Source organism: Solea solea, chromosome 15, assembly GCF_958295425.1.
Source record: "Solea solea chromosome 15, fSolSol10.1, whole genome shotgun sequence".
Lineage (NCBI taxonomy): Eukaryota > Metazoa > Chordata > Actinopteri > Pleuronectiformes > Soleidae > Solea > Solea solea.
In genome coordinates this window covers 12,222,513-12,250,448 of record NC_081148.1, presented here as the reverse complement: position 1 = coordinate 12,250,448, position 27,936 = coordinate 12,222,513, and the positions used below count along the sequence as shown (strand labels likewise).

At 42.1% G+C, this 27,936-nt stretch overlaps 1 protein-coding gene across 7 annotated transcripts in view; it reads left to right on the top strand.

Annotated features, from left to right (window-relative positions):
* The window catches only part of cpeb3 (cytoplasmic polyadenylation element binding protein 3), a 36,477-nt gene extending 9,599 nt beyond the window's left edge, over nucleotides 1–26,878 (top strand). For 5 of the 7 annotated variants that reach the window (XM_058651664.1, XM_058651660.1, XM_058651662.1 and 2 more), the window contains 8 exons: nucleotides 8,084–8,140; nucleotides 11,846–11,869; nucleotides 13,467–13,634; nucleotides 15,107–15,196; nucleotides 21,729–21,847; nucleotides 22,188–22,302; nucleotides 23,093–23,274; nucleotides 24,630–26,878. In XM_058651664.1, the coding sequence (XP_058507647.1) occupies nucleotides 8,084–8,140; nucleotides 11,846–11,869; nucleotides 13,467–13,634; nucleotides 15,107–15,196; nucleotides 21,729–21,847; nucleotides 22,188–22,302; nucleotides 23,093–23,274; nucleotides 24,630–24,857 (983 nt within the window). In that variant the 3' untranslated portion in view covers nucleotides 24,858–26,878. The remainder of the gene's footprint in view (nucleotides 1–8,083; nucleotides 8,141–11,845; nucleotides 11,870–13,466; nucleotides 13,635–15,106; nucleotides 15,197–21,728; nucleotides 21,848–22,187; nucleotides 22,303–23,092; nucleotides 23,275–24,629) is intronic. The other 2 variants (XM_058651665.1, XM_058651663.1) reach the window with 1 other exon arrangement.
* The last annotated feature ends 1,058 nt before the right edge of the window (nucleotides 26,879–27,936 follow it).

Here is a 27,936-nt window from a genome sequence, read left to right as displayed (position 1 = left end):
AACAATGGAAAGTTTGGAGGGAGGGGTGTATAATAAACGGAGCACGTCGCATGCTTCATACTTAGTCTGTTTTCCCATGTCATGTTCTGAGAGAGCATTGTTTCAGTGACATAACTGGAAAGGTGGCGTAATGTCCTGCTCGGACTTCCTTGTGATTGTTTATCAAAGCACAGAGTCAGAGTCAGTGGAGATACTATGAAAGACTGGAAGCATGATACGTAAACATGGGCGTGCATTCCTCCGCCTTTCTTTGCTCGCTTGCCCCTCTTGTCGTCATGCAGACAATGTGGGCCTGCAGTAAGCTCCTGTGCCAACCGCAGAGTAGCTCCACCCTGCAAGAATACCTACTCACTGTCTCAGAAGCTTCGGCCAGGTCCACCATCTGCTGAATAATCAAGAACAAAAAAAAAAAACTGCGTGTGCTTCTTCAGCTGAGGTGACTGAGGTCAGAACATTTGAATAACGGTGTGTATAGCAAACATTGCACTTGGGGGTTTGGTACCTGACCCGACCATGACAGTCAAACCAGTCAAACCAGAGATACGGGGTCAAGTTTAATGATTTGTAAAGAGATTTTAAGAATTCTCCATGTGACTGCACTAATTTTCCCTGCCCATGTTTCACATGAGTGAATATTTTAGGATTGAATGCCCAATTCTGAACACAGAAAGACAGATGTCCACTTGACACTGATGTAGTAATAGGAGTCTCATTTATGTGTGTCCCCATATACTTGAGCCCCTTTTCCACTCATGCCCGTTAACGTAGGCATTCACTCCTGTTTATACACAGGTGTTTTTGAACATGGGCGAACCTGCTTTGAAAAGGTGATTGACTCCTCTCTCGCTGCCAGTAGTGGCATTTCTGTCAGGAATGCTCTAGAAACATGTCAGAAGTTGGAAAGACAACACACAACAGGAGAAAGCAACATCAACGATCAGTGGCTACACTTTTCCATCTCAGCGACTGGACAGTTCTTAGATCGGTCCTTAAATGGTGTGCGTCATGACGCCGGGCTGGAAAAGAGGCAGATTAAACATCCAGACTGCCAAAGTAAAGTTAGAAAATGGAGGAAATTAGCATGTTCACTCGTGATTCATGTTTCCATCACTGCCAGTTGGAGTCGGAGCTGATAAAAACCTGTTTGTATTGCAGAGTCATTTGACCTGGGAGACAAATGTTAGCCAGATGTTAGTGGGGTTTTTGATCGGTGGAAACGGAGCAATGGAGAAATGCAGGTGTTTGCATGAGGCCCAGTCAGTGTAATACTGCAACAAAGATGATACAGCATCTATGGTGCAATCGTTGTGAAGTTGCTTTGTTGTAGGTGGAGAACCACCAATCAAAACTAGCTAGTAGAGATAGTTTTGCATCCCCTTTTAAACAAGACCCACCCACATCCATCCCCTCACAGACATTTTTCACATACTTCTCATTGTGACAGGAATAGTTGTTTTTCCTTGCATGTTTTATGAGTCTCTCTCTTTCTCGCTCTGTGTGGACCAAAAAAACTTAGAAACCATAGGGAGTGGGGACATTTTGTGAAAGTGAGGACATTCTGGCTGGTCGTCACGTTCTGTCACCCCTTAAATGCTTTTTGAGGGTGTGAGGCATTTAGTTTCGGTGGTTATGTTTTGGGTAAGGGGCTAGGGAATGTATTACGCCTACGAGTGTCTTCACTATGAATGCTGTGCAAAATGTGTGGAGAGAAAAATGTAAACTTCTCAGTGCAGGGGCACAGGACCAATAGTCATTTCTACACAGCTTCACAGCACACTGGCCGGCATGAAGTTCCTGACCTGGGTCAGCCGAACTCACGTGTGGAGAGCACAGGTCACCCCCATATTAACACACACATAAGAGATTTTCTCCTCGGTCTGGAAAAACAACACAACAGTTAGACAACGACACTCAAACACACACATACAAAGGACACACATAATTGTTTTTGACGTATAAATCAACTGTGACATTCCATGCTAAGCATTCTCACCCACCTCACAACCTTTTTTTTCTCCTGACATACTCCTTAGTGTTAATATGTCCTGTAAAGTTCTTGTGAAAGTTGCATGTGGATCTCACCTCTCACACTGAAAACACACATGCACATCAGCTGGTCACTCACATGATCTTACTCATGCATCAGTGTGCATTGTGTCTTTGTGTGTGTGTGAGTGAGTGCAGCTTTTACAGGACTCCACTTCAATAAGTTCAGTGTGGCTTAAAGCCCTAAAGAAGGGCTGCAACTTGTGATCTTTTTTTTTAGTAGATGAGGAAACAGAGATGCTATTCAAGGAATATTATTCCTGGCCTGCAGAGGAGAAAAGGGAAGTTTGGTTGGATATGAAAGTTAAAGGAAATTGACTACCAATTGCAAAGCTTATAAGCTAATATGTTATATCCTATAATAAATAAATAAATAAAAGGGACTGCATGTAGACAGAAGAGTGCTGTCAATCTTATAAACACATTTCCCAAAAGCCAAACTGGCTAAGTTGTACATTGTACAGTCTGGTTTGTGTTTGGTTGTAACCTGTCGTGTGTTGGTCAATAGTCTGCAATATGCATGATATCATTGCAAAACACAGAAGGGCCCAGCTTTACGTGCAGTCAGAAGAGAGAGAGAGAGAGAGAGAGAGCAAACACTGGTGCTGTTTGACTTTGTGTGTTTGTTGACAAGAGCATTGGTTAGTGGATAAGATTTGACACACATTGGATCTCAGTCTGGAGGAAACCGAGAATAGCTTGCGCAGTACATTTCAGGGGAAACGTTGATTAGGCAAGGAGCTTCAGTGATACAAAGGGTTGAATATGTAACTTTTGTCCAGACATAAGCAAAGATTGTGGCGCAGACTTTGCTCTGTCTGGGTCTACTGAAGGTTAAGTTTTAAGGTCTCCAGGAAAGTCTACATTAGAGATAAACGTTAAAAGGTTACGTTTTATTTAAACCCACAGTATGTCATTTCTACCACTGGGGGGGGGGGTCTCTCAATCAAATCAGTATTAAAAGACCTAGTTTGATGATGACGTGAAGCAGTGTGGAATCATGGGAGTTGGTGTCTAGCAGTGGCGATTGCTCTAAGACAGCAAGGGATGCTCAGCTTCCTCTAAAATACTAAACGTGCACTAGAACAGGATTAGAACGTGTCACTAGTGTGTTCAGAATCAGCCGTTTATCACGGGTGACGGGATCGTCTTACGTGATTTTCGTATCCCGTTTCCTTGTCCTAGTTGTTCGTTTGGAGAATGTATGTGAGTACTGAATATTTGCCCCAGATATTATCGCTTTCGCATACATCAGTTTATGTGGTTGCACATTTACTATGTGCTTTACGTTATACACAGAGGTAACCGGAATCGTGCAGCTCGCGCTGTGTTCTCAACAGGAGAATGGTAGGAGTGTATGAAGGAGAGTTGAGTGTGTTTACTCTGGCACTCGTTCAATTCAGTCAAAGTTCTCTCAAGCATCAACAGTCATTTCACTCTCGCAAAGACGGCTGAAGCGGATAATGTCATTAAAAAGCAATTTAAAGAGTGTTGGAAAAGTTATTGCTCATGTAAATACTCGACTCAAAAAATATGCATCAATATGTTCTTTTAGATATTTTAATGCAGAAATGTTACATATTATATCTTTAAAGTTTCCTTTTGAGATTTTTGTCTTTGTGTAGGTTCACAAAGGTAACCTGAAGTTAAAGATCAGTACTTTAGTTGGACTGAAGTTTGGCTGACAGGCTAGACTTGACCCGTGCAGTTATAACAACACTTGAGATTATCTCACCCGCAGAGGGATGCCCCTGTACTTTAAACAGCTGCAATGACTGTATCAAGATAAGGTGTTGTGTTTGTAGGCTGCGTTAAATGTCAATTGCAGATTACTTCTGATAAACTACTCTGTCAGTGTTGTGTTTTGTTATGGTGGAAAATTCATGGCTCCTGTAAGCATGGCTGAGCTAATCCAGTTTGGGCAACAAAACAAGTCTGGGCTTGTTTCCTCTATTAAAATGATGTTTTGTCCAGATCTCTCAAACCGTGAAAGCCTTAATACCACTGCCAGGTTGTGCATCAGGCTCAACTGGATTCAGAAAATTATTATTATATGGATAGGTATTTGATAGATTTATGGTTATTACTTTTATGAAATGTAAAATGACAGAGGGAGGTTGACATATGTGAGAATTTGCTAGTGAAATATGACTTAAGCCTCACGTGTTATTGCTTGATAGCTGAAGAAACCTTTGCCTTGTCATAATCATCTTGCCAAGGGCTGTCAGGTTCAGCTTTGTATGAAGTGCAGCATGTAGGAACACCTGGTTTTTCTTTTAGTCATCTGTTGAATGTGCGCAGAACATGTGGCTTTGCCATGATTCTTACCTCTCTAATGTGTTGGTAATTAAAGCTTTCTTTAGTCAGCAAGAGTGCAGCTTTTGGACACCCTGCTGCTGAGATGTTTTTCCATCACTGCTGACTTTTCCACACTTAGTTGTTGCTACACCCACTCTTCTCTTGTAACTGACGCTGGAGGTTTGTACAAGAGGCGTTATTGGGGGGGGTCTTTAATATGTGCTGTAGTGTGGATCAGCGAGAGCAAAGGTGACCAGAGCAGTTGAGAGGAGCTTCAGATACCATATGCAGGCAGAGAAAATCAGCCATGTGGATTGTAGTGAAACATTTCGCCACCAACCTAGATAAAAGTTTTTAGTTTTTCATTTGTTTTAGTTTTTTGAGTCTCAGGAGCTCAATAAAAAACAAACCCCTAGACTAGATGTTTGATTCACTTTCGATGAAACAACTCAACCCAGTTAACTACGTAACAAATACTATGTTTAACTTGCATAGCCTTATGTCCCCCATTGTAAACAAAAACAAATTAGAAAGAGAACCTTTTATTATGAATAAATAAAAGTACAAATAGTTGCAGTGTTCATAGTCTCCATGTGTGGTTCAGAGTGTGTTTATAATTGTTTGGGCAGGGACAGGTGTGATGGAGGCCACAGCTCTTTGATAAAAGCTGTTCCTCGGTCTGTCTGTTGGTACTGGATTTAAGGGATCTGAACCGCTTGCCAGATGGCGACGATTCAAACAGGGTGTGACTGTGGTGCATATTTTCCATAAAATGCAGGTAGCTTTAGTCTGGGGTATATACTGTGGTGGCAAGGTGTGGAAGCTCCGTCCGTCACCAGTGATCTGCTCGGACGCCCAATGCAGAACATTAGGCTCAGCTGCAGCTGGCAGACCACACAGTGATACAGTTGGTCACAATGCTCTGCAGAGCTTGAGCATCAGTTTCTATTGTTATTATTAATCATTGCTAGTTTTTCAGTAGTTACTTCATTAGGTGGTGATTGTTTTGTCTTCCTACTCCAGCCTGCCAACCATTTCCAATAATGCGCAGATGTAGTTCACACTCAAGCACAAAGCTAATTGGAAAGCAGTGTTGTTATACTACTTTAATAGTATCTTAATAGTTCATATAAAAGTCTCAAGAACCTTTAAATTTGTACAGCTCATGTGTCCTGGTTTCCTGCAGTCTTAATTAACTGCTTAACTCTGAAACATTTAGGACGAAATTGAATATATTACCCATACGCAAGTTTGAATAAGTGTACAATAACGTTGGTGTTCATAGCCTTAGAATAAGCATTTCATATATACTGTAAGCTAGGGCCTTGCTTTAAAGGGCGCTGCCAGCTCACATGACATGTTTGTACAGCAACCTGGATTTTGATGCTAAAGCTTATCATGCGATCAAAGAGGAAGATTATTGTTTTTGGTATGCGAAGACCACTGTAATTCCTTGATGTGCTTGGTCAAGGAAGGTTACAATATGCAGCCTCACCTTTAGATTTTCCTAATTCTTACACACTGGACCTTTAAACCTCAGAGCCCCGTGGCACCCATATCCAGATTTGATGGCCGCTGTTAAAATCCAGATCGCCCATCCTCTATACTATTATTTGTATCAAAGTGGTCACAGCGAGGTCAGTGTCCAGACTGCAGGTTGGCAGGTGAGAGAAGCTGAGGTGCTGTTGGATCCTGTTCGTGTGTTTCCCAGTAGTGCAACCATTATGGTGATGTTGAGAATAGCTCAGGCTCTCTGAGGAAATGTCACCAGAACAGCAGCAGCAGCAGCAGCAGCAGCAACTCAGGGCCCCTCGGGTCCTGCCACTTAACTCCTGGTGGAAGCAGATGGCACATGCCCAGAGCTATTTTAAGGCTTCAGGAGGGCAACTGTCTCCCTCTGTCATCCCAATTGATTAATGTAGATGAGAAAGGAAGCACAGACCACAGTATTTATTGCGACTTCTGCCCTTCTGTCACAAGCCATGGCTTTGATTATGAATGTGTTCCATGAGCGATACTACATACACCCTAGTATTTTCTTTTTTTTACTCAACCAAAGGCAATGGGACTAGGTCAAAGTTCACAGTCTGCTGTAGAGCTTCAACGAGTGTTTTGCTCAAACCTCGTCATTTTGTTTGCGGACTGACAAACAGACCACCCACGTGTTAACCAATACATGACTCTATGTATTTGCCCCTTGGATCTGTTGCTGGACTTACTGTATGTTGCTCCATTGCTTCTTCATAATAAGATAAAAGGAGAATGAGACAGCAGCCCACATAGCCATATGTCGCACAACCCATGTGATCAAATATGTGTGCTTGAATGACAGGGTTTATCGCACTCTATTTGCCCCCAAGCCCTATTGTTGTCCACCGTCTGATTGGCTGAGAGGAGTGTGGAAATTCACATCTGTGTAGCTGCAGATTGGCTGCCCCCTTGTCCTCCCCTACACTGCCTCAACAACTGCTGTTTGTGGAAATAGGCCGTGTTGGTGTCTATCTGCTATCTGTCTTCTTTGGACACATTTTTTTGAAACTGGTGACATGTCATTTTCGCCCTAGCAGCCTGCAACATGATCTCTCAAAGTCCATGTTGTACATTGGGAAACCTACAATAGCAGTAAAGAAACTGAAATGGACGGTTGTCTAACGTAACCTTTATTCCCCACCACACTGTCCCAGTGTTAATATTAAAGCTTATTTAAGGCTACATCCGTGATTTGAAAGCTCGCTTGAATCCTTATTTTTTCTCTCTAAAACTGAGTAAACTTCCTGTTTACACTCCCATGCTCATGCTCAGTGGACCCGAATGGTCATTTTTTAAATTGCAAATGTAGTATGGATGTAGTGTTAGCCTCACCGACAGTAGATGACTCTTTCCTGCTGTGTGTTGAATTAAAAAAAGCTGCTGGATAAAGGGCGTGTCTCTGCGCTGCGGCCGCCAACTGCAAACGATGTTGACACCGAGTTGAGTTATATTTTGTCCTTAATTAGAGGATATTTTAGGTGTTTTATTTCTGTTGCCACCCGTACAAGAAGAATGATGGACACTGAGATAACTGTGACTCTCATTTAGATGTTCCACACCACACCTCTCCCTGTGAAAGCACCTGCAGATGGGCCCATGCAACATGGACCAAATTAGGTCCATTTGTGTGTGTGTGCATGTGCATGTGCATGTGGGTGTATATAAGATATGAATACAATTCTCATGTGTAATGTGTGGATCTATGTTCTGCCAGTGTGTAGCATTTTGTTTACTCGTGTCATATCGAACATTTCAGCTGAAATTTGCTCACAGCTGAATAGGGTTTCAAATGTTCTACATTTTCCTTAACCAATAGTTGAACAGGTTAATGATATCGGTGGTTATAGTTGGTTGATCATTAATAGTAAATAGTAACTGGCTCTAGGCCACTTCATTTCACCTCACGTTTGTTTTCCTGCACTTTTTACTTCTTCTTCTTCTGCTGATTACATCAATACTTTAGCTGATGTACACATTCTGCTGTTAAAAAAGAACTCAATTAAATTAACAGATGTTGGTTAATTGATTGATTAATACATTTTTAATCAGTTAAATTCTTAACCGCAATTAACGACTGGCAATTGATCATTAACATCCTTATTGTTGACAGTAGAATGAAAGGTGAAATGAATATCTGTCTAACAAGCACTTTTTATCAGTGATTTAACATGTTTGTTTGTTTGTTTGTTTGTTTTTTTGTCGTTAACAGGACGCATGAGCCTCAATTTTCATCATCCTGGAGCAGACCACATAATGCCGTTAAACAGTAAGTCATATTTTACTGCCGTACCCATCATGTTTGCATCATTCTGTTTTTAAAAGAATCGAGAATGGGAAGTATTTTGTGTCCCGTTCCCATGAAAAACATATGCCGCCTAACCACACAGCCTGATGCCAATAGAGAGCACACCTGCCTACCCTTTGCTAAGGCCTGGATTCCCTTACACCATAAACTTAGGGCAGTCCTCTTAGCACTGGCAGTTGACCTGTGAATAACACTTCCAAAAATACCCCAACATGTAAGAGTATACCCCCCCACCCACTCCCACCCCCAGTGTCCCACCAGCCGACATATGACCAACGGGGACAGAAGATGAGCCAGAGAGAGAAATTACAGCTCTTTATCCCATGTGCTGCTTCCTAATACATGCCAGAACATTTTCCAGACTGCCCCTCAGTGATATGTATTTTTCTTTTGATTGAGGTCAGGGATATCATTTATTTAGGTCTCAATTTCCTCAAGTTATATAAGGGGCAATTAATGTTTCCCATGTCCAAACTTCAATAAAATAAAAAAAAATCAAAGACATCTGGACAGACTGGTGATCAAATCAAGCCCTAACATCCTCTCTGGACGTGCTCATTCGGCTCACACAAATGTGAGATAGAGGATGTCAAACAAAAAAATGAAAAAAAAATATACTTTGTGGAGATCACATAGACAAATCAATACATGTATAGAAATCTCAATATTTACATGAACCATCTTTTAAAAAAGAATTTGTTTACGTTGTAAATCAACGTAAACCAGAGGTGGAAAGAGTACTGAAATACTAGTGTAAATAATTCTAAAAGTACCATTTTGACAAAATTTTACTTCAGTACCAGTAAAAGTGATGGCCTATAAAATAAAATGTACTCAAGTTAAAGAGTAAAAGATACTTAGTTACTTTTTTAACAAGGTTGGGGTTCTTTCTTGTGTCGTGCACAAAGGACAAGGGGACACAAATCTCACATGAATAGTTTTTAATTCAAGGCAAACCTTTACAAATAAATGTGCTGACAATATAAAATATGTAAACGCATAATGTATCAGTCAAGATGTCAAAGGTCACAAATGCTTTAATTTTCTCACTCACTCAGGGACCTAAATTAGCACAAATTTACCTGTCCTCAACATTCACCTGTGCTCAACAGTCACCTTTCCTCATCATTCACCTGTCCTCATAATTCACCTGTCCTCAACATTCACCTGTCCCCATCATTCACCTGTCCTCAACATTCACCTGTCCTCAACATTCACCTGTCCTCAAGTACAGTACCTCCAGTAACCTACTTAAAAACATAAAAACATACAAAAAAAACCCATACTCAATGTATATGTATGTGGATACAACTCTGGTGCTCCTCTTTCATTCTGTCCTTTACATCAATTGTATCCTTGGAAATCATTTCAGACGTTGATGTTGAAATGTTGTGTCATGGGCAAACGCAGCTTTGCCGAGATCTTCCACTTCTGTCAGAGCTGGCTTGCTCTGTTGTAGCGTGTGATGTGTGTAGACGGGGAAACTTTAAAGGGTTTCGCTCTGCGTCTCTTCTTCTTTTCAAGCCGTTAGCTCTGAGGCCTCATGCTGTGAGAACCTGTAAGGCCTCTACTGTCTGCGGCTGGCGTTAGCACTTGAAATAAGGAAGAGATGGTGGAAAGTAATGAGCAGAGATCTCGTGGACACATTTATTTGTCTTGTTCAGTTGACAGCAGTCTCCGAGGCTTTTAAGCCACAAAGAGCATAAGGCATCATACTTATCTCACCCAGAGGAGTCACCCAGTCTTCTTTAAAACACGTCCATTCTCCCAGACACCGCACAGTTTGAAGTTGATACTCAATCTTATCCCTCGCTTTTCTCCTTCCTCCTCTCCCTCATGGTTTGTGTTCACTCTCACTGAGGGATCTGACAATTTCCCAGTGAAACATTTCTTCCTTTTGCTCCGGTTGCTAGGTGACATTGTTTCTTCCAAGACCAGACGGTGAGAGTGCAAAGCAGCGTAGAGGCTGCCCAGGTTTTTGGTGATTGCCAGATCTTTTTAATGAAAACATAGCCAGGAAGAAGAGGCTCAGAGACAATGTATCCCCCGAGAGAAGCCAGAGGGCCAAGTCACACAATGGGCTTCTCGCAATGCAAAGGTCCATATTGGTTTTTTGAGGCTGTGAGTCTGCTTTGTGACTTATGAGTTGAGAGAGAGCTACATTAGGATCTGCTTAGTACTGTGTTTGCCCTCCTGCTGTTTGTTGGAATTTGCACTATCTTAAGCCACACTTTCCTCCTCTGCAGTTTGTATTCACTGCACAGTGAGGTTCAAATTGAGCTTGTTGTGAGAACATTTCAGTGATTAGGCAAACACGCAAACGTGTGGTGTTTTTGCACATAAAAACTTGTTCTTGATCAAAGAAAACCCAGTGTGTCAGAGTATTACTAAGGTCTACATGCAGGCTGCTTATAGAATTTCTGAATGCCTTTAAAGCTGCCTTCGGGTTGGAATTCAGTGGCTTGATAAGACGTTGTCAAACAGTTGACAAATCTGCTATAATTATACCTATATTTTGAGCTTCATTTGTCACGTGATTACAAGTAGCTGTATAGTTGGGATGAGCATGACTTGTCATGGAGATCTCAGTGAAAAGCTGCTAAGTAGACGTCTAATTGACAAGTACTGTGTGGCGTGTAATTCAATCTTTTTTGCCAGCTATGTTTAGAGCTTTTGAAAGATTTACCTCAGTGGATGTTGTTTTCGAAACCTGCTCACTTGTCATCACACGACTCAACGGAAATTTTATCTCATGACGGCAGGTGATGCAATGTGAGGGGAAGGGGATGCTTTTGAAAATCTTGGCCAAGTGTTCAAGTGGTAAACCACATCTTAAAGCTGTGGTAACTGCTGATCGTATCAGGGATTTCTAGATATTTTACATTCATCACTGCAGTGAAATGAGCTTTAAAATAAGGGAAAGATAAGACCAGTACTCATGACCAGGTGATTAGATATAAGTGATGATCACACTGCTGCACTTTTACCTTGTTATAGATTTGGATCAGAGCGGCAGATATTCCGGCCTGCACTCCCACCCCCTCCTCTTTGCAGGTTATCTTCCCCTCTCAGTGCCCCGAGGCTGCCAGCTACCTCCACACTCTCTCCTTATCCCGTAGGAAGTTTCCACTCACAGCTGGCCTGCCGCATCTGACTTAAGAGCAACTCTTAATATTTCACCAAGGCCATGATAATGACTAACCTGCTCTACCTCCAGTCCAGAACTGCACTCTGCTTTATGGCCTCATCTGTGAATATTCACAGTAGATTAGCACAAACCCAAACCATAATGGCTTCATTAAGCCAAGATGACAATTACTGGCCACGGGGCATGGTCACATTACGCTTCTAAATTTGTGAGTCGTTTCCGTGGCTGACCTCCACCCCCCCACTCCTGCTCCTGTACTGCATCTGCTTGCTCCTGTTGCCAGGGCAGGTGCAGCAGGTTTACTGTGGGATGTAGCCAGGCTGTAATAATCGCCCTCCTGCCATTGCAGAGGCTTAGGTTGTAGCCATGTGTGGTTTCACTGTTGCCTTAGAGATGTTCCTCGGTTTGGTTTATTTCCACAAAATCCATGTCTCTGTATCTCTTTCCTGCCCCAACCCTCTCTTTCTCTTTGTGTCTCTCTCCCCCCCCCCCCCCCCCCCCACTACACTGACAAGCAGCCAGGAGCTATGGCCGCAGAAGAGGTAACGTGTGGCATTTTCTTTGGGCTTCTGCTTGCCATGCCGACCGCCTCTCTCTCTCTCTCTCTCTCTCTCTCTCTCTCTCTCTCTCTCTTTCTCTCTCTCTCCCTCTCTCTCTGAGGCTGATTGGGGCTTTTAGTGTGGTATTACTATCTGCTTTTTCATCTATGCTGTGATTGAATGAACTCGTATTAATTTCAAAACACTGTCATGTTGTGCATTTAATCATGTTGGGGCAGAAGGGTCCGCCAAATAAATCTGTATGAATCATGATTTGCCTGATGGGAAGAAGAAAAAAATCTCTTTTCTGTACATTCTCCAATCCTTATATTGACAGTGGTCGAAATTAATAGCGAATTAATCCCAACTATTTGTGGTATAACCAGCAGTTTGACTCTGTGTTTTAGTTGGTTTGATGTAGGGATGGGAATCGGTATCGGTCCGATATCGGTCAGAATCACCGGATCGTCCGATACAATCCACAAATCATATGTCGCACAGACTGTAAAAATGTAAAAAGCATTTTAGCTGAGTCATGTTTGCGCTGTTTATTACAACAACAGTCGGAGAGTGATGTCTTTGAAATGACTCAGCACAAATGTGTTGTTAACATCTTCATAGTTCATAAACGGTCTAAAATGACTGTATCAGACTAATATCTGTAGATACTCGAGTCTGTGGTATCGGTATCGGACACCAAAAAGTGATATCGTCCCATCCCTAGTTTCAGAGCTTCTAAGTCTACATGAAACCAGTCTAGGTGAATCCACTAAAGTTTTTTGTTGTTTTTTTTCATCATATTGGCACATTATCCAAACAGAAACAGCCCTGAAACACAATTTCTTTGTGAAAACGGTTCCCACAGTGGGAAAGTCTCAAAACGCCAGCCTTGCGTTTTCATGTAAACAACCAGTCCGTTAAGTCAGAGGGCTTCATGAGGAGTCCGCTGACTCAGAAGTGAATCATCGTCCAGGTGTTGATAACAAAGATAGGTGCTTCCAACACGGCTCATCTCTGATTCAACGCGCTGCATTAAATTGTTCTTGTTGTTGTTCTCCTCTGCAAAGAGCACAGCTGCTGTGTGACGTTTGTAAGGTCGCTGTAATACGCGGGGCTGGGGTTACGTGTTCAAACTGTATAGCTGGCAGAGAGCGGTGAATAATGTATGAATCATACAGCTTTCATTAAGTGGTGCTGAGGTGCTGACACAAACGCGCATAGGAGAAATATAATTGCAGTGTTCTTGTCTGAAATTAAATTTTTTTTTAATCATATATTAATTCGGCTCAGATGGTATTTACCATATATATTCTGAGATTACAGTACATTGTACTGTATGTTCAAATAGAAATGTGGACAAAAGAGTGTTGGTATTGTAATATGTATTTCAGATCAAATCTGATTGTAGCATTTAAGTATCCTAATAAAGTGAACCAAGATGGATGAGTTGAGGTGAACGAAATCTTTATCTAAAGTGATTCTGCTCTGTAACAGTCTCTATCAGTCACTCCCTTCTTACTTTTCACTTTTGTACCTCTTTCCTTCCCCATCATCCCCGTCTGTCCTCCCCTTTCGCTCTGTTTTTTCTCCCGCCCACCAGGTCGTTCCTGCCTTTTCCCCTTTGAAGACGGTTTCCTCGACGATGGCCACGGTGACCCTTCGTTGACCCCAGGGCTGAACTCGCCAACGCGCTGTCAGAACGGAGAGAGGATGGAGCGCTACTCGAGGAAGGTGTTCGTTGGAGGCCTGCCGCCTGACATAGACGAAGGTAAAAGCGAGAGGAGACGACTCCGACACCTCTGACAATGTTTGCACACACTGTACAGTACGTGGAGGAAGGCTCTCAGTGCCATCTTTGTCATTGGCTGTTTGGAATTCACAGTTACACAGACGTTTGTGAGGCTGGCTTTAGGGCAACACGACACACTGTGTTAATAAGGACGTCACATTTAAACACTGTTCAGTCACAGCAAACACTGTTTGTTGAAAAGCCTCAGTTTGTCGTGCAGTTTTATTCTGCTGAACGTACATTTACATCTCATCACATGTTTGAAAAGGAGTAAGCAGAAGTATAAACTTATATGTACCTACCCCCATTCCTATTACACACAACTCAATTCATAGACTACTTTATCCCATCACCAAATATTTACATATATACAGTATTTTGTATGATGTTGTTAATGCTCTCCGTACAACACAAGAATTTGTCTGGCTTTAAACACGACCATTTCTATCACCGTCCTGGATTAAACTGCTGTTCTTCATCCTTATATTTATTTAAACTAGTATTTTGTATATTCTTTTAAACTGATTGATGTACTTTTTTTTACTTTAATTCATCTGTGAGACTGTTCCATAATTTAACCCCCGAGATTTGAAACACACATATTATGCATTTTTACATTTAGTTTCCCTCTTAAATTATATATAAAGATATATATTATATCTTGCTTTGAATATTATTTGTTTTAAACTGAATCAGATGTGGAAGTTTTAGGGCAATAAAAACAATGCAATAAAAAAAAGTCCAAAAACATGAGACACACTTTAAAACAGAGGGATTTTATCTACTGTCTGTGTACTGATGATCAAAGTGTCAGCAAGAAATTGACTAAACCTGTTTTCCAAGATGTAGAAATATTTTTTGGCAGAATAATTCAGTACAGATTTTCTCTATGAAGTTTTTATTTGTGCTATGCAATGTAAAAGTTCTGCACCAATTATTTTAATTAGTAAATACTTTTAACCATTTAGTCAAAGTAGAAATGTTTGGACCAGATACAAAAATATACATATACATATATATATATATGTATGTATGTATGTATAGACACACACATCAAAGAGAAATGTTAATTAAATTGTATTTACAAGTTGTTTTTTGTATGAACTTGCAGTTGTTTAGTTTAACATTAATATGCAATGTTTATGTTCATGTGTGACTACAAGCATGTGTAATAATGAGGGGATGCACAGCTTGTTCCCTCAGCTGTTGTTGTAAATGTATGAGTATAGAGGTGATGTGTTTGGCCTGTGTTCCTGTTTAATGCAGTGACTGCTGCTGCTGCTGCTGCTGCAGCAGAAAACATGGCAATAAATAGAAACTCCGCCTGCCTCCGCACTGGCCGTGTCTCTGCATATGGTCCTTCATATGCATACTGCATGAGCAGCCATGGGTGGTTTTCTTATCGTGTCATAAAATGTAACATTCAAGCCCGTTTTCCTCTATTTTTACAGATGAAATCACCAACAGCTTCCGTCGCTATGGGCACCTGGTGGTGGACTGGCCCCACAAAGCTGAAAGCAAATCCTACTTCCCACCTAAAGGTACGAACAGATTCTCAGAGCATAGAGTGTGTTTTTCCACTAGATCAAAGTCTACACCAACAAATATCAGCTCGGGTGTGTCACCGTCTTTGCCTTTTAGAAAGAGTCGGATTACCCAGAATTCGGGGCTCACGCTGGCCCGAGCACGGAGGTGTGTGTTTATCCGAGCGGCCCCCTGCAGTCATCTCACAGCAACGTGCATATCATGTGCAATGGCACTGTAACTACCCTCCAAGTGTTTTGACCCATGCGGTCAGACTGTTTGCTTTGAATAAGTACGTGAGGAGCGTGAGTGTTTTCACTTTTTCCGCGCAGCCACTCTGGTGTCATTTCTTTTTGGGCAGGTGATCAGAAGTGCAACCGCGATCCTCCAAGCCTCGACGTCCCTCCGTCTGGTCTAGCTGCCGTGTGTCAAATTAGCTGCTAAAGACGATCTGGAAATAACTGACATTCCATGGACAAATTGTAATATGGTGCATCTGGAGCACCAGCAAAGATCCCTGCCAGTTTCTACCCCACTCTCATATTTCAACATCCTTTTTTGTAGCCTGAAGGAGGATTATTTTGAATAGACTTGGCACTACTTTTATGCAAATCCAGAAAGAAAAATGAAGCATCCTTTTAGGGGAATGAATGAGCTTACAACAGCTGGAGGATGCTGCCATTTAAGGGGAGGGGATGTGGGACTAATGTCTTTTGTGAAGTTGTAACTCTCACTCTCGAATTTAAAACTTCCTACTCTAAAAAAACCACAGCTCAAATATCCTGCTAATATCTAACTCCTTATTAAACAGATAGTAGGCTTAGGCAAGCAGCCTTAAAGAGACAAAGGAGGATGTGTGTGGAAATGTATCCTACCGTCATATGGATGCTATAAGAGCCGATTCACAAGAGCGGCATTCTCATCCGAGGGTCAGCGGCCTCTCTTTGTGTTAAACGCTCTTGCAAGCTTTTCCTGAATGGAAGATAGTTGTCACTTTCCATCCTGCTTCACATTCAACTTGCAGGCAGAGTGTGTGTGTGTGTGTGTGTGTTCGCCCGGACAGAATGTGTTTTGGTTCAAGGATGACTCATGTCGTGCCTCGGTCCAAACTTCAGGGACTCGTTTTGGTTTCTCAGAGAGCGTTTGCGGTTTAGAGACGGAGTAGGAAGCAAGCAGCTGCATTCTTAATCAGTGTGCAGATTAATCAGGCGAAATGTGTGACACGTTGAGATCATCGGTATCAGCAATAAACAAAAAAATGTCTGCGACTATAACCCTTTCATTCAGATGCGAAACATATAAAGAGTTCATCATTTCACCACTGCTTTTTTTTTTTTCTGAGAACACAGCCTCCATGGTGGAGGTAATTATCACTCCATTTTGCTCTTCCCCTCAGCTCTATGGCCCACTTCAGCATCTATTAGCATGTGTTTTTGATTTTGTGGCCCACATTTTTGACTGGTTTGGTTCATTTTCATCAACTCAATTTTCCCTCCCACAGCAAATGTCGTGAGCACTAACGATACCCAAGTCGGCGACTAGCGTGTGAACGCCGTGCAGCGGTGAAGAGGCGCGGATATTTTTCTCAGTCGGTCGGGAACAGAGCGGTGTGAAAAGGAGAGAGAGAACATTGTACTTCAGTAATTCCCAGACACTTGGTCGGGACACACAGACACACAAGTGATCACTCTGGAGGAATTTCCCAGCTATTTTATGGAATAAAGTTAAAGTTATCAGTCATCAAAGAGATGTGTCTTTGAAATGGCAGGTTTGTCTATTCAAAAAAATAGTGAAAAATAGTCCGAAACCTTATGCACAAACTTGCTGGATCACCTTTGTCAGTGTAGATACACGAACACACCAGTGTTGCCATAAACAGTACAGTATGGCTCTGTCGGTTCACGCTCTCTCCTCCATCTCCTATGACCAAATCTTGTCACTGTTTTTGGCAATCAGCTTGAAATGTTAGTGAGCTATTTCTGTCTGTGATTGAGAATAGAGGGCGGAGGAGGAGGAGGAGGAGGAGGAGGAGGAGGGGGGGGGGGGTGTCGTCTGAGTGCAGGGAGCTATAAACGGCCACAAATGCTGAAGCTCACGTCATTCCACCATGACTGTCACATTCGTTTTAAGGCTTCAAAAGGTTACACTAGACAAACTGCTCATTCAAAACAGAGGTCTACATGTTTCTCTCTTTTCTCTTTTAAATGTCCAGCATGTAAAAGGGACATTGAAATTATTTTTCATTTAGTGTACAAGCACATGATTGTATGAATTGGACCCTAGAATAAGCCTTTTATAATGCTATCAGGGGTCGTGTCAGCTCTACTGCGGCATTTTGGCGACAGGTTCTACAACACACTTGGAAGGAGCGCATTTAGTCCTCAGAAAGGTGTATAAGATTATTAATAATCACAGATTAGCATATTCTTCCTACTCTTTGTATTTTTGTATTTTACAAGTGTTAGACTCGCATTTGCACGAGTTGTTTATGCATTGCTTGCAGACTCGCCTGCCTTTAAATCACTTGAAATTGAATTATTTTAAAATAAATCATAATTTCCCATTGTTTCGGGTTATATACGGTGAGTTTCTCTTTAAATTGAGGTGATTAGAAATCTTTGGGCTCGGCTTCTAGAAAAGACCTACAGTAAACATGCACGTGTTAGTGCTTTCCACATTCACTGCAAACTGGGAAGTTTGTAGACGTTACTTGTCGGTGGCGTTTGTGTGAATGCAAATATCTAAATCAGCTCCCCAGTGCAAAGACTATGTAATGTCCAATTGAGCGGAATAAAGCTGGTAATTCCTCAGTCTAAATGGAGTAGAATCTAGGTATTGGCACTTTTCAAGTTCACCAAATAAAATGGTTTATTTCATTTAATTAGAAAAAAATTTAAGCGTTGATTTCACATAAGTTTATGCCATAGGATTTGTATGTTAGCCAGGAGCCAGGTTGGGTTGATTTGGCTTTATCACTCAGCCATAAAATCAATCTGCACGTACCTCCCTGGTGAAAACACACATTTTGTTTTTAAGGTTTGGTTTTTGTCCAGATGCAGTTTACATGTGAGCTTACAAGTGTTAATTACTCCAGTTTTTCCTACTTCCATACGGCCTCTTCCAGTCTTTGTGAACGTTAAGACTTCAAAACAGACTTTATCTTTCTCCCATTTACTCCTGTGAAGCCTCAGTAGTTTTTAAGGGAGCAGATTTGTAGTTCAGTGGTAGCATTTCGTGAGATAATGGCTGTTTCTTTTACAGCTGCTGTCATCAGGTTGTTGTTGAGGTAACCGTTTCTCTCCCTGTGAGTCAAACCACTGGCCTCCGTCACAGGAAAAGACTCAGTGCTGCATGAGGTCATTGGCTTGTCTCTGCAAACCATGAGGCTCTGTGTCTATTGTTTGTCTGTAAACACAACAACTTCTTTACGATGGAAAATCATGCAGATGTACGTATTTTCGCCGTACTTGGACAGCGCGGGGAGCTCGGCGGCGGACCCCTATAAATCTCCCGAGACAAGCCACTGCAGATCTGTGCTCTCCTCCCCGCGGTAGAAGTCTCTGCACTGTGCAAGCCTGATGGGAAAATGGAGAGCGATCCCCAGCACCAGTCAGTCTAAATATCAGGGCACTGAATAGGCACAGTGCCCAGTGAGATCTGGTACATTCAGCTTTAATGGGAGGCTCGAGGTGATGAAGCGTTTCCTTTATCACAAGTACAAAACTTTGGTAAATTTGTACAAAAAACGATCTGTAAACATCACTTTCTTTCGCTAATAACATTGATTTCTATTAAATATGAAGTTCTGGACATGCAAAGACATGCAAGATTGGGATTAAGGCTTAATCGGAGACACTACATTTCCCGTATGTGAGAAATTAGATGGACGTCTGTCTCTGTATGATGGCTCTTTGATAGTTTGTTGGCCTTTACTCACCGGATGTCAGCTGGATCTGTGACCCTGTGACCCTGTAGCTGATGGATGGATGGACGGATGTATGGATGGAACATGAAGTGTAGAGCGATATTGGTTGTTGATTTCACTTTCCTGGACTATTGCGCCAGGTTGTTTTTTTTAACTTGACCTTTATAAATGTTTTAATAGCAGCAGCTTTTTTCTCCGTCTCCTTCAAACCCCTGCCTTTTATCATCTTTTTTCCTCCGCGTGTGTGTGAGGGAGAGACAGTGCAGTGTTTTTTTCTGTTTGGATACGTCAGTACGGTTCCAAATGATTCCTCCCAGTGACAAACCTTTTTTTATATGTAACCTGGCAACGCAGAGACGGACGGGGGTCTTGCATCAGAGAAAAGATGACGATGCACAAAATCCTTTTTTTTGTGTTGGCTCTAACTGTGTATTTTCTTGTGTCCGGTCCAGGGAGGAGTTGACTCAGCCTTGACCAATTACAAAAACGACTAGAGATTAGTTGATGACTTGAAGCAGTCATATATATATATATACACACATTTATATATGTGTGTATATATATATATATATATATATATATGTAAATATACAGTATATATGTGTATATATATGTGTATATACATGTATGCTAATGTGTGGACATGGACACATGCAGGATGATGGTGTCCATGTTGCAGAACTGATTGAGTTACAGTCCTTGTGAGGACAAGCGCCTACATTGTGCAGTGTGATGTTACTGAAACAAGTCAATGTGAGGTGAAAGAGAGTCACCTACAGCTTGAGGTCAGATATGGAAATGAGAAATAATGGTTGGTTTTTTTTATTGTCAATTTTGCCTCCGTAGCAAATGTTTGTCACAACAATTAACGTATTGCTAAAATAATGTTTATGCACAACAAACTTTGAAACCTAAGTAGTTTCTTCAACATTCACTCAAAACTTCATAAACCTAATAATTATTTTAGTATATCTTAATGATGTGTTTGGTCATTTTGCCAAATTGTAGACTTTACGTCTCTGTTCCATTTGCAAATACACACTGACGCCATTGGTATTTACAAAGACCGAACGTGTCGGTAAGCCAGTGCAGCTCGTGTGTGTGAGGGAGAGAGCCACTTCATACAGCTCTACAATGATTCTGACCGTTTGAAATGGTGAGAGAATAGAAAACGCATCACCCAAGACGTACATGTATGTTCATGCCAAGTCTGAGCCGAGCAGAGCAGAGCCATTGTTACGGTGAATGCCTCACATGAACGTCACACACGGGACAAAAGCCATCTCTCATGGCAGCAGCTGCCTGAACCTTTGTGAGGACACGCATTTGCTTGCGCACCTGCTTTTTTCCACCTTTGATGCTCGTCCCTTCCTTTCCTTTCCTGTCCTCGTGTCACCCTCCCTCCGCACACACACACACACACACACACACACAAGCACACCCATCCTCCCATGTTACGCTGCAACACACTCTTAAAATATCCACATACGACAGTTGAGGGGGGGTATGCCCTTTTTTTTGTGTCTCCTCTCCCCTTCACTCAGCTCCACTCAGGAATATGAAGTGTGAAACATGACAGTTGAACATTCCTCTTTGCCAGATTCACCCGTGCATTTGTTGAAACGAGTGTGTGCGTGTGTGTGTGTGTGTATCTGTGCTAGGTTTTGTGTCTGATACTGGAACACGTGGCTTCTCTAGTGTCTCAAGAGACAATGTAGACATGGTGATTAGAAGCAGGAGACTGTGAACTCAAGTAGAAACAATTTAGTGTGTGTATGTGTGTATTTATATATATATATATATATATATATATATATACATAAGGGTGATCTTATCCTCCGATCCCACTTGCAGAGCTCAGACAGAAGCTCGTATTCCCCTGACTCATGGCTGCCACAGGTGCTGCTGGGTTTCTGCTCACGTAATCAAAGCGCCACGCTCAGAATTTACGATGCGTTCTGACAAGCTTTGCAAATACATTCGCTTGTCAAAAACAATTTGGGCTCCCACCTCGAGTGTTGTCGTCCATTCTCGGTGTGTCGCGCTCATTTCGATCAGCCTATAAATCAGATCCCCCATCGCTCGCCGCCTTTTGTATGGGATTTTTGTGATGAATGTGGCCCGTGTAGCTGTTTCTCCGTCGCTCTCGGAACACCTCAATACTTCTAACCTTGGATAAAGTCCGTGCTCTCAGTGATAAATAATTCAATAGTACAGAGAGTCTGGATTACTTTCTTCTTTTTTTCCTTTTGCCTTGCAAAGTCATCACCAAACCCCCTCTTTGTGACCCACCTTTCTGGGAAGATGTGCAGTGCGTTAGGTAGATCAATTTTGCATGAGCAGGCCGCTTTTAGCCCTTTCATGTGAGGCAGCACGAGCATCGAGGTGTAGCCGGTGCAGAGCGTCTTACGGCAAAGCAAAAGAGGACATAAGAACAGAACAAGCCACAAGGTTGTTTGCTTGCGTGGAGGCAAATTTGTCTCTAACTAGAAGAAAGCAGGAGGCCGAGTCACTGTAATATAGGCACTATAAATAAATATGAGTTCTCACCCTGAAGACGTGTCATAGTGCATTATCAGCTTATTTCTTCTAATCCATGTTTTTTGTTTGTTTTTTTGTTCCAGGTTATGCCTTCCTGCTGTTCCAGGAAGAAACGTCAGTTCAGGCTTTAATTGACGCCTGCATCGAGGAGGATGGCAAGCTGTACCTGTGTGTATCCAGTCCTACCATCAAAGATAAACCAGTGAGTTTTCCCCTCTCTGTTTGTCCTAAAGTTCTTTATAAAGAGCCTTCTGCTTAGAATACAATAATGTAATATCATAAAGGAAGATATTTACCAATGCTGTTCATTTCAGGCAGCTCTGGCTTTGGGTGGTGGTCTAATAGATTTGTAAGCACTGTATAATTAATATTAATTATGACAAATGAGTAAATAGCACAATTGACTTGTTTATTACTAATAATAAACAAGTGAAGGACCTGTGAAGTGTACCGGATATTTACTAGTGAGGGTCGTCCTGTTCTGTGTCTTTAAAATGTGCATAAATTCAACTTTAAATGACTCTATTTTCTCTCTGATGCAGGTTCAGATCCGTCCCTGGAACCTGAGCGACAGCGACTTTGTCATGGATGGCTCTCAGCCTCTGGATCCCCGCAAGACCATCTTTGTTGGAGGAGTTCCACGACCCCTGCGTGCAGGTGAGCGACTGAATTTGTGAGATGTTCAGAAGTCGGATTCACAACAGTGGCTGGCGTGGTGACATGGTTCCCCCGAGGCTGGAGGCTGTGATGAAAAGTTCTCCCTGAGAGAAAGAAATCCTCTTCTTGGGTTTCCAGGACGCAGGCCAAATGGTCGTCGTGTTAAGAATTCATGGTGTAATGAAAGGCTCAGTCCACTCGTGGGATAAACATCACTGGCTTGTCTGCAATGTGACCCCGACTAATTATACCGGCGGATTGAGACTACTGCTCTGATAAATAGTGCAACAGGGTAGATTTTTTTACATCGGTTAATAACATAGACGGTCCACTGTGGAACGATTAAGGGTTTTACACTACGTATGTTTGTATTAGTCTGTAATAGCTTGTTAATCACAATTAAGGATCTACCTTAAAAGAGTTATTTATCATGTGCAGCACCTTCTACACATCTGAGTGTGGAATATTATGCGACTTCAAGAAAAAGACTGTGGCTTAATCACCTAGTCAGGAAATTAAATAAATGAATAAATAAAGCGGAAGCTCTGCTGAGACGTGGTGACGTGGTTTGTGACAGAATCCCTCTGAACGGTTTGCATATACACAAACATTACAGCGCTTCCGTGTAGTATATTCACTTTTCTGCCAATAAACCCTCCTAAATGTTATGCACTGCACCTTCAACCCTCTTCTATAGTACTTATGAAAAGACAGTGAAGTCAATTTAAGACCAAATGTGAGGACAAAAAATCTCACATTTGGTCTTCATCTCATCTCTTCTCCTCCTCAGTGGAGCTGGCTATGATCATGGACCGGCTGTACGGAGGGGTTTGCTACGCCGGCATCGACACAGACCCGGAGCTGAAATACCCGAAGGGCGCGGGCCGCGTCGCTTTCTCCAATCAGCAGAGCTACATCGCTGCCATCAGCGCCCGCTTCGTTCAGCTGCAGCACAATGACATCGACAAAAGGGTGAGCGGGTTCATGAACTCCCGTTCACAACATCCGCCCTCTGACAGAAGGCAGGATCCCCACCACAGCTGAGGTTTTCTCAGTCATTCCGATGGCATGTATCAGAGCCGAACTGCGCCTGAGCGCTCTCCCATGTATCACGGCGGTTATTATAGCCGCGCTCTCAGCCAAACAGCTCAGCACAGCCGACGGTTACGGAAGGCCTGGCTGGGCTGTGTAATCACTACAGCCTTTGGCTGGTGGGAGTCCCAGCAGATGTTTCAAGTCGCAGACACATAGGGCTACTTTAATTATAGTAGTTCCCTGCATATACATGTATATCCATGGTTATTTTGGGCTTGCCGGCCAATTGCAATGGGACAGATTGTGACCGAGAGAGACTGGTTGTCGGCCAGGAAGTCGAGCCTCTTAAGGGCGGGGCCGTCCAACCCCACCTCTGCTATCACCCATCTATCTTCAGTGGGGGTTTCTTAGTGGGAGTGTTTTATTTATGTCTGGAGCTGGGTGGAATACAAAATAATGTTCAAAAGCCAGAATACACTGTCACACAAAAGCCTTGAATAAAGATATATCCTTGAAACATACGTCACGACAAAACCATTTAAACAACAAAAAGTAAATCAAATTGCGACAAAAAAAAAAAAGACTCTTTATTGAATTATTATGTAGTGTTGTACAAGAGGAGGGCATCTTTTAAAACATCCGAGTTGTATGATGGAACAGTTATCTTCGTGGAATTCAATATTATCAAGTCCATTAAGTGCAAATGGCTCTCAATAATGGAACATCATTGTCCACCGTCCACTGTTTTACGCTCGTTGCCCTCGGCAGGGGATCTTTTTTGCACTGTAGCTGTTTCTTAGTCAGGCAGAGAAGGGCCGCCTCCTTCTGTTAAAGGATTCCATAACCTTTCATTTTGTGGCCACAAGATAGCAAGGTTAGCATCCACCCACTGCCCACTCCTGCTCTGAAAGGCTCTCGTGTCTTTTCTCCTGGCTCTGTGGTCGAACTCTGAGTTGGTTTTATTTATTTAAATATGGGCTTCATGGGGGGGGGGGATTGGGTTAATTTTCTCACAACAAATACATGACTCATGTACATACACATCATTTTTGATGAGGCTTACAGTGCATTACATGGTTCAGAAGATGATAAACTGATTATCTGATAATCTTGAATATTGCTGCATTTGTTTACACTTGATGACACTTCTTGCAAGTCACAGCTGATCTAATCCCTGTCCCTAATCTACTCGTGATGAGTCGTTGCTAGATGTTAAATATTCCGACTTTCCTACTTCTGTTATGATCCTTGTTTGTGAACGATAATTAACTACCTTGTTTTTTCCTGCCCAGGTGGAGGTGAAGCCATATGTCCTGGACGACCAGATGTGTGATGAGTGCCAGGGGGCGCGCTGCGGGGGGAAGTTTGCCCCCTTCTTCTGTGCCAATGTCACCTGTCTGCAGTACTACTGTGAGTACTGCTGGGCTAGCATCCACTCACGAGCCGGCCGCGAGTTTCATAAGCCACTGGTGAAGGAAGGGGGCGACCGCCCTCGACACGTGTCCTTCCGCTGGAGCTGAGGGGGGGTGCGGGCGAGCGGGCGGGCGTGAGTCAGTCCTGCCCCGATGAACCCACACCTGACCCCGCCGCAAACCTCCCGAGAAACCCTGCTATCCCACAGCCCGGGACAGTACTGCAACCACAACAACAACAAACACACACACACACGCGCGCACACACACACACACACACATCTCTGACAATACCACCCTGCTCTCCCCCACAAACACCTCATTAAAACAAAACAAAAACACACAGAAGACAGTGGTCATACCACACAGCTGTGGACTCATGGTCCGGTGTTGCCCTCTGATGAAGCTCTGTGGGGAAAAGATATCAGCTTAGAATTTGCACTTCGGCACAAGATCTCAGTAAAACACACACACACACACACACACACACACACACACACACACAGGATAGTATGTTAGAAACCTGACTACAGTCTGTTGACGAGCTGGTGTGGTACGTCCTCCTGGACCTCACCCCCTCTCCCCCTCCCTCCCCCTTACCGAGACAGAGGTGGGACCATACCATACGAATATTTAAAACAAATCTTTTTGTTTTTTTCCTTTTGTATCTATCTATATATATGTATGAATATATAGATAATTCAATTTTATATAAAAGAAGCATGCACTTAGCTACATTGCCCCTAGTAAAAGATAATAATTACCAAAGGCAAGTGACATTAATGCACAGAGGAATTTAAAAAAAAAAACACAAAAACAAAACACGGCATAAGATGTAGCAAGGTTTAACAACTATCCCGTAGTGTGGACCCGAGTAAAAAATAAATAAATATCACGGCTATATATTCGCGCTCAATTTTCACTCTGAAAATATTAATACCTCATTACGCTCATTCAGATTAGTTTGTTCTCAATTTCTAGGTCTTTATTTTTATAATAACATTATTTTTTAGTGTTATGTAAATGTAATGCTGCAATAGCTGTGCTGCTAAACCCGTGGTATAAACACGTACCATATACGTACTTTATTCAGGCTGCGGTGTAAAATAATAACGGATGTAGTGAAGAACCGGGAGGGAGGGAGGGAATTTAGGGGGACGCCCTCTAGACAACGACGGCTACCTTTTGTGGGGGTCGGGGTGGGTCGCCCCTAACTGCATGTTTATTTCAATCAGGTTGCTGCATGCAATACACTTTTCAGTATCATGTCTACTATTTAATTCTGCCCATGTTTGCACAATACACTAAAGGCGTACATTGGACTCACAGGAGACTGGACAGGAAGAGGGAAAACTGGTCAAAGGAAGCTCTGCGACGCCAGAGCAGATAGTTCCTGTATACATCCAGACAAACGGGGGGGTGGGGGGATGCGGTCAGAAGTTTTTTTCTTTTTTTTTCTTTTTAATCACAACACAAAATGAAATGTAGGATTACCATTTAAATCTGTCTACGATGGGTGAAGTACTTTTTTGCAGTGATTGTTCTTGATATAATTGTGCAATTTTTTATACCGTATGTAGTTAGGTCTGAGTATGCCTAGAACTGTGATTCGCTTTAACTGTCGTCAACGTCCGACATAGAAGTCCTGTGAAACTTCATAACTCGTGTGTGCACACGTGCAGTATCTATGTTCTCCTGTACACACACACACACACACACACACGTTTGCACCAGTTGTACATGTAAAAAAAAACAAAAAGTCTCTCAACACACACACACACACACAAATACACACACGATCTGAAGAGAAGACGCAACGATGTGAGCTTAAAGTGAGAACTGAGTTTTCTTTCATTTTTATTTCTTTTCATTTGTTCCACCGGTGACAACAAAAAAAACCCCCCGCCATGTTAACGTCCCACAATGCAACCAAAGAGCTCACATGTACGACTTTTTTTTACAGACCACCTAACACTCAGAGCGAACAGCCGCCTGCTCGGTGGAGGTTGCGGTGGATTAGACGGAGGGTGGATATGAATTATTATTATTATCATTATTGTTATTGAAGCTACTGGAGACTTGAGGTTTATGAACCGAGTTCTGCACATGGTCTCACTACATGACAGGGGAGGGAGGGGATGGAAGGGTGGGGGGGTGGGTTTACCATTTTTACCCAGATGTTTTTGTTTCCTGCAAAGCTTGAAGTTATGGACCTGCTTAAAGATGGTGGACATTCTATATATATATATATATATATATATATATATATATATATTTTTGTTTTTTATCAAAATGGTGCGCAGTTAAATTGAGAGGATTGGATGGGGGGGGTCTGGTAGTTTTGATGAATGCTATATATCTATATATATACACATATATATATATTAAAAAAAATCTAAGTATTGGCTGCTGAAGGCAAGTGCGCCTCTGGTTTGGGGTCTGAGCTGAGGGGTTAGGGGAGCAGGTTACACTCGTTTTAGCAGTTTGGTGGATAATCTGATCAGGATCTTTCATCACTGCATTTTAATCTGTGTTTTGACGCACCTCACCCCACCCTGTTCCCCCACCCACACCCTTGTGAGTTGTGATTCTCCCCTCTCTTGTTTTAGTCGCAAACTGTTTTTTGTTTTTGTTTGTTTGTTTGTTTGTTCTTGTCCTAGAAAGAAAGAAAACATTGAAACAAAAGCAGAAGACCTTTTATTACTGATAGGAAAAGAAAAGAAGAAGCTAACCATGAGTAATAATAAGTATCCCTATGAAAGTGAATTCTGGGTGTTTTGTGACATTTCTTTCCCCACCCAGGCGGCTTTTTTCTATGTTTGTTCCTTCTCTATGATCGATATTTGTTATGCACTACTCTTTGTATCGGAACAGTTTTCAACAGTCAGCCGTTCTTGTTGTGAAAAGACGAAAAAAAAACAACGGAGAGATGACACGCGACATGCTTTCTGACTGACAAGATCTTTTGCAATACCTCAATTTTGAAATATATTAGGAGAGAAACTGATATTTTCTAAGTAAGTTTATTCAGATGAAAAACTATATTAATTTAAATATTCAAGAGAAATGATTTAACAGATGGTTTTGAATTTCTTTCTTTTTTATTTTTTATCATTCTTATTTGCTTTTGTTTTGAGAATTTATTTTTTGAAAACGACAAAATCTGAAGGAGCTAGAGCTTTATTAA